Genomic DNA, 12,091 nt, shown 5'->3' with positions numbered 1-12,091 from the left:
AACAGCCTGACACTTTCTTAGTAGAAAATCCTGAGAGGTTTGAAGCCATACACTGAAAAAGTAAATGGAATTGCAAAATTCCATCCAAAATGCATCAGAAAAGAACCAGAGAAAGCAAGGGGAAGAGAACAAATACATATAAACATTGAAATCGATGTTTTCAGCTAATAGGATACCAACAAAATACATAAAACCAAGTAACAGCAAAGAATACCAACCCATCAAGATGCAATCATAGCAGATTTAAACACCTATATAATGTTATTCATGCCTGCTTTCTTTTCTATACAGGGTTGTCCAGCACACTCAGCACTGTCGGATCTGAATGCCTTCCAGTAATGCATGAAGCAATGTTATTAACATCCATCATATGCTTTGCAGTCACCCCGTCCCCAGGGGGAGAAGTGCGTACCAGTGTTTTTGTTTTCACAGTCTGATTGCTATTTTTTTATTTTTTTTTGCTTTGACCTCTCTTCCTTGTAAATCCAGTTATCTCCTACAACGACTTTTAAGAAACAGACAGTCATGTCTATTTTGGAAGAACTGCTTTTTTATATCTATTTTGATCCCATTCAGTTCATCTGGAGTGCCTCCTCGCTATTATTGCTGCAGACTGGAGGCCACAGAAAGTGGTTCTGGGATAGACACATGCCGGGGAATTTCCTCATGTCCCTTAGCCCCTAGCCTGCTGCCCTTTTAAAACATGATGAAGTATAAACTTAGACTATATGCTGTTCAAGCAGTACGTGGTTGCTTCTCTTATTTTTAAAAATTGCATGGGACCTACTTTGGGATGGTATTGTTATAAGTATCCCCCCAAAGTTTTCATGGGAAAAGAAATGAAAAGGATTGAAAACGCAAGCAAAGAACTGGTGATACCATCACCTGCCCCACCCTGGAAGGAGACTGTGTATGTCACAAGGATAACAAAATGCAAGAAAACAACAAAAACCAAGCAGACTGAAGTGATGTGAAAAGTCATCACGTAGGAGCCAGGGGAGTTTGGAGGAATGACCACCTTACTGGGTCCAATCTCTTTGCATTTCAACTTTGCCACCATGCCCCGGGGCCTGAGGAGCGAGGAAGGAGGCAGGCAGGGCTGTGGCTGGCAGGTGCCCCTGGTGGGACAACACCTGGCTGGCTGCAGGGCCCAGCCCTGCCCGAGGACCAAGTGTCAGGAGCAGTGGCAGGGGTGGCAGGCACCCGGGCTGACATTTGCCTTGCAGATGTTAGCTGCGCACTGTGCATATGAAGTAACCCTGCCATAGAGCTGTCACAATCCATTTCCCAGCCAGGATGGACCAGCGTTTTAGCCTATTCATCCTGACAGAGCTACATTTAAATAACGCCAAGCATGACAAAAGCCAGGAAATTCAGAGTTAAGGCTACTGCTCAGGTTTTAAGCTCAGCTATTAAGGAGAAAACAGCCAAATGGAGCAAACTTTGGAGCAGGCAGTCCTTGCTTTGAGTCATATTTACTTATGGGAGTGATCTCATTGAAATTAATAGGGCTGTCTGCATGAGTAAATGCTATTCACTGGGAGTAAAGCAGTTTCCATGTGCTCTCCGACTTACTTGGCTTCTATTAGCACACTTCACGTTTTTTCCCTAGCTACGTCGTTTCACTGCTTGTGGATTTCTTTTTTCTCCGCCAGCCTTTGGATGCCGGCAGGGCTGCCGGCCCGGAGCTGGCTTTCCTTGGAGAAACATCGGTGTGTGGAGAAGTCCCTTCCAGGGAGAAGTGAACACGGCAGCGGGAAGAGGAGAGTGGATGGGGTGTGTGGCTAAAGACAGGCAGCCAGGGTCCACAGGTTGGGCTGGTGGCTGTCCCTGCACGAGGCTGCTGTGACCCAGGTTGTCCTGCTACCACCCTGGGGATGCAATCAAAACAAAACAAAGCAGCAGAAAGCACCCAAACCGTATCATTTGCTAGAATTGGCTGAATTTACAGACTGAAGTCTGAAGGTTTTCACAGATTTGGAGCCAAGCTCTGCTCTCAGGCTAGTCCAGAGGAGTACAACCTATACGCAAGGCAGGGAGCGACATGTCTTGTCAGAGCCTTGGTTTTCCATTTCAGTTGTTTCTTCACCGGCCCGCCTCTCCTTGCCACTAAACCCACACCATGCCAGACTTGTGGTGAATCAGGCCCGCTGTTTGCTTTCGATGGTTATCTCAGCACGGGAGTTACGTTACAGCACTGCACGGAAGGGAAGCGTGTCTGCCGGTGCTCACAGCGAGCCTGCCGGCTCTGTCAGAGGCCCGAATGCCCCACACAAATCCAAAACAACAGAAGGAATCCAGCAAAAGCCAGGCCAAGCCGTGGGGTTATGCCGCTGTGAAATAAAGAGGTCAGCTGCTGCCTGCTAGCAGCGCTGCAAGGCGAGCCAGACCTGTTGCTGCTAATGCTGCATCCGCATGTATTAATTGCTGGGGAGGTTGAAGCAAAAAGTCGTCAACACCAGCAGCCAGGCTCTGACTGAACGGCATTTCTCTGGGCTGAGGTGGGTGGAGAGAGCGGAGGGGAAGGAAAAAAAACAAAACAAAACAAAACAAAAGGTAAATGCTTGATTTCACTTGAGGCCTGATCCAAAGCTTCAATCAATTCTGATAGCGTGATTAGCCTCACATCTGTAATTAACTAATTAATTTATTTTTTAAATGAGAGCACTGGAGTTTGCAGCCAACACCCCCGTACCAATAAAATACACGGAAGCCTTATCAGGTGCCCTAGCCTGAAGTGTGAGTACTCTTCACCTGCCTGTTACACACACTACAGTTTTATCAGAAAATGATTTCAGATAAGCCCATAATATACCAGACAATAAATAATTCAGGGTGCAGGGGGAGCATTATTTCTCCCTATATTGGCATTTCACTGGGCAGCCACCACCCCGCAGCTTGTTTTTATACAGAGCAGCAGACTCCGTTCCTGGCTCGAAGCGTTCGGGCCCATCTGGCAGATTCGTTCCCAGCTAGATAATACCCCATGTCTCCCTGTAACACACCAGCTACTGTCAAGCAGCAGTGAGCCGGCTCCCCCGGACAGCTGTTTCGCACAAGGGCCGCATTGTCTGCAGGCAGCGCGGATCGCTTTACGGGGAGCGCCGGGGGAGCGAGCCCTCCGTCAGCTGCCGCGGCATCCAGAAAGCCTCGCTCATCGCACGCTGACATTATTTGGTTATCTGGCCAAACACGCGCTGCGGATGGTGGGTTGAAACAAAGGATGCGCTCCCTGCCCCAGTTGTGTTTCATCAGCTACACCGAACCGCACGCACCTCTTCTCTCCCCCTCTTCAAAGCTTGTAGATGTATAAAAAAGGTGCAATTTGGGGCTGGGTTTGTAACAACCAAGCTTTTGTTTCTGGCGCTGCCGAGCGGGCCGCGTGGCCCCACCATATGCTTCTCCTTGGCACCAGGTAGAGCAGGACGTGCCGAGCCCTGCGGGAGGCAGCTGCCCCGTGCCGGAGCGGCCGGCAGCATCACGCCAAGATCGGCGCCTCGGCGGGGGCTGAGCAACGTGGGCGACCCCTTTCCTCCTCCTGCTTCCACGAGAAGCACCGGGCAGAAAAATCTGGAGGGTGAACAGCCCGCAGGACACATATCGTGTGTGCTATGAGGGGCATTGGTAAGAGCCAGCCTGGCTACGCCTTTATCTTCCCCACAACAGACTTCTCTCACCGACGGTTAAAAGAGCTTTCAAAACTATCATATATCAAAGGGAGAAAATTCTGCACACACACATACACTTTCTGCATGTATCAGCCCTGTAAAATCCACGTCCTTTCCCTAAGGTGAATAGCTGCTTCGGTGGACAAGTAAAATATGTAGGTCTTTCCACTATTGCTGGTCATTGTGGCAAAGAGAAAGCAAGTGGGTTTTGTGGCTTGGACTTCCAAACAGTTTGTCATTTCCTATTTTGTTATGTACTCACGCATCAGTTTCAATCTAAATTCTCTTAGTTCATGGCTTTATTTCTCACATATTAACAAAATAAAACCTTTGCATTCTGGTACATGTTCGATGAGATTTTTGAATGCATTGATAATGTAAATTAAAAATGAGATTAAAATACTCTAAAACTTGGGGAATCTGGTTGTACTTTGAAGGTTAATCCTTCTGTATTTTCCCCCAGAGGAAATAGCTAACCTATTATATAATAGAAATTTTGTAGAAATAGAAAAACTGAATGTACATGTTAATGTAAATGCTAAGGTTATCTCATACTTTCCATTAGAAGTCAATTTCCAGTTGCTTACAGTAATGTCTAACTATTTAAATCTAACTTCTCTATGGTTATTTCCTACACTGGGTCGAATGGAAAATTTTAGCAGAAATAGATTATCCATTACTAATTATTTAAAAACTACTTTTTTTTCCAGTGTCGATTCCTTTCCTTTCACAAATCAAAACCTTTACACCTCAAAAGAATTACAGATGAATCTGAAATTTGGTAGAAGGAATCCTGGAGCTGAAGCTGTAGGAGGTCCAGTTGTAGGAGTTTGGTAGGACTTTATTTTGGGGGTTGTAAAAGTGGTATTTGCTATATCCAAGAAAATACACTTAGGTCTCCCAGAATTATAAAATAATGAAATGTTGATATTCAGGTGCTCATTAGTGTTTTCTAGAAGCTCCCTCTGAGAATTTGAGAAAGCTTCATTCACAAGGAACATGCTCCTCAGCCCACAGATTTACCCATGTCCAAAAGTTGATGGCTAGCAATAATACTGCTCCTTGTAATGGAAGTAAATGGAAAAAAGATCTGTTTTTACTGGAGGAAAAAATGCTGGACAGAGAGCCACTTGTTCACCTCTTCTTCCCTAATTAGTGTGAATATATAAGACGTGAGCTACCCGAGTCTTCTTACTAGTGAAAGTTTACTAGACAGGAAAGTGTCATTCCCACTACTTTATGGGTGGGATTATATGTCTTGTAGCAGTGACAACTAAGATGTAGGTTGCAAGAGTGTGTGTATTTATTACAGAATATGGAGAGCTTGTTTTACTGGGAGGGTCAAAGAGGAATGAAAACTGCAAGAGACATGAGGGGAGACAATGACTTGGAAGCAAAACTTGTAACTTGTTTCAGCTGGGAGATGCATCTGAAGGCTCTGATGCAAATTACCTTCTAAAAGGCAGTGAAAAAATGAATTTAATGAAAAGGAACCAGAATCTGTTAAATTATACTCTAAGGTTGTGAGAAGTGATTTCAAATGGAAGAGTTACAAAACATCAATACTGCAAGATCCCTATCCAGGATCTCCTAATTATCCATTAGAGTATGCAATCCTAAAAGCTACTACCTCTTGAGTTTCAGAAGTGCTGAGCATTTGCATTCCCCGTCAACTTTAATACAAATTATTGTATACATGCATACAGTCCTTTAGAGAATCACGACCATAGCTTCATTAGCTAAGTAAGACACGGCATGATACAGAATTCACAGGAGTCAGATTGACCTATATTAAATACTTGTTTCTAGTTGCAATATTATTGTAGTCAGTTACTTACTGTCCTCAGGTAAGTTGTTTTCCCGTTCTTCTCTCTCCATCTGTTGGCACCAGCCCTCCATACGATCTCTCTCTGCCTGAAGTAGCTTCAGAAACCAGTGGCCATCTCGTGGGCACACTGACCTTTGAACAGCCTCCAGAGGATCTTCAGTGATAGAGTCAATCCAGGGGTCAGGAGGAGGTAAAATGGACGGATCAAAATCTGTGTCAAAGTCATCATCCACTGCACATGCGTGGTAATGGTTTCCTGACCCTTGTATGCTAACGGTAGAGGTGCTTGCATCTCGGGAAAATTGTCTTGACATTTGTCCAGAACACATATTGTCCTCTTGAGGGTCGATTATTTCAAAGTTCTCATGGAAATCCAGGTCTGCTTGCACGGCTGTTGTTACACTATTAGATCGTGTAAACCTGCGAAAGCTTTGGAGGGCACAAACACAACATGTTTAGCAAGCTTTGGCTAGGTGGCATGAGGTAAGTTAGGTAAGAAAGGACCTATTAAGAGTCTGCCTCTCCTCCTAAGAATAGCAGTCATGGCTCTCAGTGCTACATTCTGTTTTTTCTTGAAATGATCAGCATAGACTTCTTTTCTCATTGCAAGCCAACAAACATCTCTTTTTTGCATGCAAGCTCACTGCTTACTGAGGCAAGCACCCCTAATTGTGTCATTTAACAAAGCCAAAGGCTAGCCCAGGAGATAACTAATAGTGTTGGTGGCTCAGGATTTTAGGTCACCAATTCATGGAAGGTTAAAAGGGTCCAATTTGAAGCACTGACTGCTCTTTCAACTTTTAAAATGCACCCCCCTTTGAAGTTGTGCACCTGAACTCACAAATCATATTTCAAAAATCATGCACATGAGATTGATAAGAAAATAAAATCAATGTGTCCATTATCTATGTAATATTATACATTATATATATAAAGAAGGTAAGTACTTTTAGCCAAGCTAAGTATTTTGTATTGCTTCTTCATAACTGCTCATCGTAATTATGTACTTGCTAATTTCCTGCTTCTGCAAACACCAGTGCCAGCTCTCAGTTCTAGCACCCATTCCCAGTGCTAAGACCTTTTATTTTTTACATTCAACCCTTGGTCTCAAACCAGACTCTTTTCCACAAAAGTTAATGTTCTCAGTTGCTGTCCATGTTACCCTCATCATGATGGCTGCTACCCTGTAGATAGCTTCCTTTCATCTTGCATTACTTCCATATGTTGGAGCCTTTGAGGGCAGAGAGCAAACCCTGTGAGACTGCAGAAAAGCCAGGAAGGGTGAAGGCATAAGCATGGGAAAGAGAAGGTTTGGGGGTTTGTGTTTGAGTGTTTTTTTCTTTAAGTAAGCAGCACCCCAAATTCTGCAGTCCAAGGAATCTGAGGTGGCGAGGCAGAGAGAGGAGCAGAGGGATATATGAGGAGTAAGAGACACCTAATGCAGTGTAGGAGGTGGCAAGTGAGAGCAAGTGTGACAGGCAGTAAATTGTGATAGGAAATGAGTGGAAAATCAGCAGGCAAATAATTATAGATAGTCGGGGTAGCTCTAGAAACTGATATGCTGAGGAACACAGGAAAAATGCAAGTGAGGCAGATATCTGTCTTGCCCCATGATGGAAGGAGATAAAGAAGGTAGAACCATAAAAGTAATTGACACAGATGTTACTTAAGTCAATAATATTTAGAATTAACATAGTTTTGAATTGAGTGGGGACAGATTCCCAACCCTTCTTACTAATCCAGGATGCCACCACACTCAGGCAGCTGATAATACAGTCTGAATTTGTTCGCAGTCTCACATTTACTCTTGAAACCAGTGTTAGGACCCATTTCTCTGTGATATTTTGGCTGTTTTGCCCTCACCAGTGCTGTTTTTAGCTTGAGTTTGAGCAGCAGTGAAAATGTTGGTGACAGCAGAGCTGGATGCTGAAAACTATTTCACTTCCCTTCATTTATATTCTATCTTCCACTGAAGAGTAACAGCTGATTAGACAAGTATGACTGACAGCACTTGGGCAAGTGTCTTTAGTCTGCAGCTGGGGAGGGAGCAGATGGAAGGAAGCTGAGGGAGAATTTCAGGTGCTGTATACCTGATACATCCAGATACCTAAGGAACAGTGCAGCAGACTTCAGGGAGCACTGTATCAAGTCCTGCTGGTAGAAGATATTAATGGTGGCTGATGTAGGGCAAAGCAAAACAGGAGTCAGGAAGGGTTCTCCAGTTTAAAAAAAAAAAAAGAAAAAAGAAAAAAGAAAGGACCAATTCCTCTGCAGAAGAAAGCCCAAAGTATCTTCTCAGCCAAACTGGTCCTGGAAAACTTTAACAAATAGATTGTATTTTTTTATAATGGTCTAGAATAAAAAAAAAAAAAAAAGAATAAATAAAAAAAAATGCAGCAGCTGCTGCTTGCAGTTCTTTAGCTCTTTTGAAATGTGGTTGTTAAGTGACACAAAAGCCATGGCTATGTTGCTGCAGTTTTGCATGATACACATCAGCAAACTGAAAAATATGGAGTGAGCAGAACTCTGCAGCTTGGCAGTATTTATCCTTCGACAAACAGAGCGAAGCATTCTGCTATGGACCGATACAGCAGAAAAAGTTCAAAACGGAGGACAAGGATAATTGGCGATAAGGTATGGCTCCCATAGGAGGAAAGACACTTCTTGGTTTAGAAAAGAGATGGCTGAGGAGGGCTATGAGAGTGCGATGAAATCCTGACTAGGTGACGTTTCACCATTTCTGAGGGCAAGAACTGCAGGGAGGAAGGTAGCTGGCTGTAAGGCTTAGAGGCCCGAAGATTTAAATCTAGCAAAAATAAAGTACTTCTTCACACAGTGTGTAATTGTAATTAAGTACCGCTTATACACACCCTTCACACTTTTCCTTTGCACACTTTCCTTTATAATTTTCCTGAGTATCTGCTACTGGTCCTTGGCAATGAAAGCTGTTAGACTGGTATTAATGGTTAGAAAGACTTGAACTTTAGGCTGACTTTACAGTGAAAAGCTTTTGGTCCAGACTACGTCAGTTTTTAAAAAAACTGCTTGAAATTTGGCCACCAACCTGACCCTTATCCCCATCACTGAAGTGCATGCTTGCACACTCACACACACACTAATGTGTGCCTATCCTGGCACCATGCTCACACAGGATCTCTTTTTAGTTATTAATCTGGATTTGCCAAGAGCCAAGGCATTACTACAGTGTCCTCTTCCACACCTTCCAGGGTGAGAAAAGCAGGAGAAAAGCAATGCCCATAATCCATCTCCCTCCATGGAGCCTGGATCCTTCTCCATGACCCTACCTCTACATTCACTCCTGCTCTTGCTTTCTGCAGTGCCGTAGATTGTGATTTGCTTCTGTTTTAGATGACCATTTATAGTTTCAGAGAACACCCTGGCTTTTCAGCCTACACCAAATCCCAAACATGAAAAACATTGAGGTCTACTTGCCAAGAGGATGTACTGCTGGAGGCACTACATTTCAAAGCTTTCAGGAGTATACTCTTACTGGGTTCATTATGAGCTAGTACCACCAAAACCAGACTCTGCTCAACAAATAAAACAGAATGACCTACTTTCTTTTGCCTTTGTTTTATCTATATTATAGTATGCTACAGGCTTGCTTGACAGATTCTTGGCAGTGGATTGTGTAACCTATCTGTCTTCAAAAGAAAAACAACTTGGCAATAGAATATAGCATCAGTTCAAAATTAAAAAAATACTCCCAAGGAAATGTATGCTGAATGACATGGAAATATGGGAAGGCACCCATTATCTGCCTACCTCCAGCACATCTACATAAGCCACCTAACAGATGGTAATCTTAGCCTCTGACATAGTTTCCTTGCTCACTTCCAGGATGTTTTACTCTTGCGACATACCATTTGTGTCCCACATGTGCCCTTTTTGTTTTGCTCTCACTTAAAGCTCCTTACCACAGGAGAGCTGCTGAAGCTAACACTTAAATTTTCATTGTCTCTACACATACAAAACATTTACAGGTATACCTAAAAAAAAAAAAAAAGGTTTTCAGAAATTGCTGGTAATTGTTAAAAACAGAGACTTCCTTCTTTCTCTGCTTTCAGGCTTGGTCCTTTTGTACTCACTTGTGCCCTGCAGGCACACGGTGTAATAATTACAGCTTCAGAGAACTACAGCAGATACCTGGCCTAAGGTGCAGAAAGCCATGAAACCTCAGACTGGATAAACCAGTATGGAGAGCAACACTAGATGTGTTTTGAACAGCAACAACAGGGTCACTTGTTAGCATTTGACTCTCTGCTCCTAAATGTTCTTTTGCTTTCTTTTGAAAAACATGTTTATATTTCATCTCCGATAACTTATTTCTTTCCTAAACAAACAAACAAACAAAAAACACAAAACCCAGAAAAGATGTCGGATCCAAATCAGCTGACCCATGGCAAGTGTCAGTGGCTCGTACATTAGATTAAACCTCACTCTACCTATTGGTTATATTCTTTCTTGTTGTGGGTTTGTCTGTTAAGGTGGCAGCCACCCTCAGCAAAACAAAACAAAACATCCTTCTGATGGCAGGATCTTTGGCCATATATCTCCAAGCTACAATCTCATGTTCTTTGCTCTACACCACTCCCTCTCCCACTAACACAGGCTTTTTTCATCACTAAGAGTCTTAACGGGGAAAGTATAATCCTTTATTATTGTTTCATGTTACCAAAATCCTATAGAATTTCTCAGTGGAATGGTTTCCACTGTGGAGAATGCATGCAGCCATAAAATGCTGCAGACCAAAATCAAGGAAATATCAGTCCCAGTTTAATTTAGCTAAAATACAGATTTGAAGGTCATGCCCTAATAACTGGAGAGTTAAGAAGTTTGAATTAGAGCTTATGATTGGCCCATTGTGCAGGGAATACCCTAAAACTTGTGTATTTTTTTGTCAGGACAAAAAGTCAATAAAAACAAAAACCTAAATAAGAAAAGAGAAAAATATGGCTTTATACAGTAACAAAAGCCAAAGAAAGAAGTGTTTTTTTTTTTTTTTATTTCCCTGAAGACACAGAAGAGGTGTTTTTTTTTGTTTGTTTGTTTGTTTTTTTTAATATTAACTTATCACCACTTCAAAACATTTCATTTTATATGGTGTGGTGTACCACACTTTACACCACACCAAAAGGCAGGGACACCTTCCCCCAGACCCACAGAAGCCAGAGAAAGTGGAGGAGGTGTGTGCATACATGCACCCATGGTCTTAGTCTCCTATGACTGTGTCCTTAGTTCATAAACTAACATTGTTTCAGCATTCATAAATTCTTGTGATGGCAAACCAAGTACAATAACCAGCTGATAGTACAACTAGGAGCAATGAGCAAGGTAATTTTGGGGGTAAGGATGTAAGGGGAGGGAATCTGGGGGCACACATGGTAAAATGCCAGAGACTGAAAGTTATGGAACTGAGAGCTGAAGGGATGTGCCCCTTGTTCAATAAGGATATATGTGTGCTAATTGGCCTGGCACAATATATTGCTTCTTCTTTTCTGGTTCAGTAGAAACAGTTGACTCCCAACAATTCAATTGTCTTCTGTAAGTGAAGAATGGAAGGTGGTCCCTCAAGGTCAAGAAGGAGTCCCAGGTAGAGAGAAAGGACAAACTGAAGTGGAAGCGCCCTGAGCCTTGTTAGAAATACCTTTAAAAGCTGCCTCTAGAAGGGATGGGTCATGTGAAGAAAGGGGTGGAACATTTTGTTTGGGGTTTTGTTAGCATCATGAAGGAGATCAGGTGAGAGATAAGAGTAACAGCAGGAAGATCATGAGGTCACTGTTGAAAGAAATGCGTACTTTTTTTTTTTCCCCAGGAGAAAGACTGGACCATGGTACTCTGTAAATGCTAGAAATCTTAAAGCTGCATTTAGGGAATGGATATGAAAAGGAGAATTGAGAGCAGACAGAATAAAGAACGGAGGATAAGATGAACAGCAGTGATGGATCAAGTTATAATATGGTCAGGTAGTGGTAGGCACATTTATCCCTTGAGCAGTGCAAGAGGAGGAGGATTCAGAGTCATTTGTCTTGGCAGGAAGCCCAGGTTGCAGAGAGTGAAGGGCTAATGAAAGGTCTGAGCCGAGGTGGAAGATGGAAGAGATATACTGTGCTCCAAAGATGCTCTGGTTTTGAGCCACTTGGATCAAGAAATGGAGGCAAAATCTTTTGCTCGCTTGGTCCAAGCACAGAAGCAGGAATAATTAAAAGGACGTAAGGAGGTAAGACTCCTTAGGGCAAGAATGACTGTCACGTTAGGTGAGGGAAAGGGGGAGGAAAGAACAGGAAGCTAAGAAGAGGAGTGAAACAAATTTTGTACGGTAGGCTTTTGGTGCATTAAGCAAAGAGATTTCCTGCTTTAGAGCAGCGCGCTTAATAGCTTTGACTGGCACGAAAACATGATCAATTTACTGTATTTATATCATTTGCTGTGTCATTGTTCTTTTTTTAGTTTATGTTTATTTAATATTTCTGAATCTTGGAATATTTTTTTAAACACTCATTTGTCATGGATTCAATTCGGTAGAGCTTTTCGGAGGTTCTGCAGTTGTTACGGTGCAGGGGCAAGGAGGAAG

The 12,091-nt window shown here is 42.8% G+C and overlaps 1 protein-coding gene across 8 annotated transcripts in view; it reads right to left on the bottom strand.

The window, feature by feature from the left end:
- The window catches only part of DLGAP1 (DLG associated protein 1), a 415,298-nt gene that overhangs the window by 11,329 nt on the left and 391,878 nt on the right, over positions 1-12,091 (bottom strand). For all 8 annotated transcript variants that reach the window (XM_040550113.1, XM_040550116.1, XM_040550112.1 and 5 more), the window contains one exon: positions 5,507-5,925. In XM_040550113.1, coding sequence (XP_040406047.1) covers positions 5,507-5,925 — 419 coding nt within the window. The remainder of the gene's footprint in view (positions 1-5,506; positions 5,926-12,091) is intronic.

Source organism: Cygnus olor, chromosome 2 (genome assembly GCF_009769625.2).
Source record: "Cygnus olor isolate bCygOlo1 chromosome 2, bCygOlo1.pri.v2, whole genome shotgun sequence".
Taxonomy (NCBI): domain Eukaryota; kingdom Metazoa; phylum Chordata; class Aves; order Anseriformes; family Anatidae; genus Cygnus; species Cygnus olor.
Note: the sequence above shows the minus strand (reverse complement) of the source record. Positions and strands in the feature narration are given on the sequence as shown.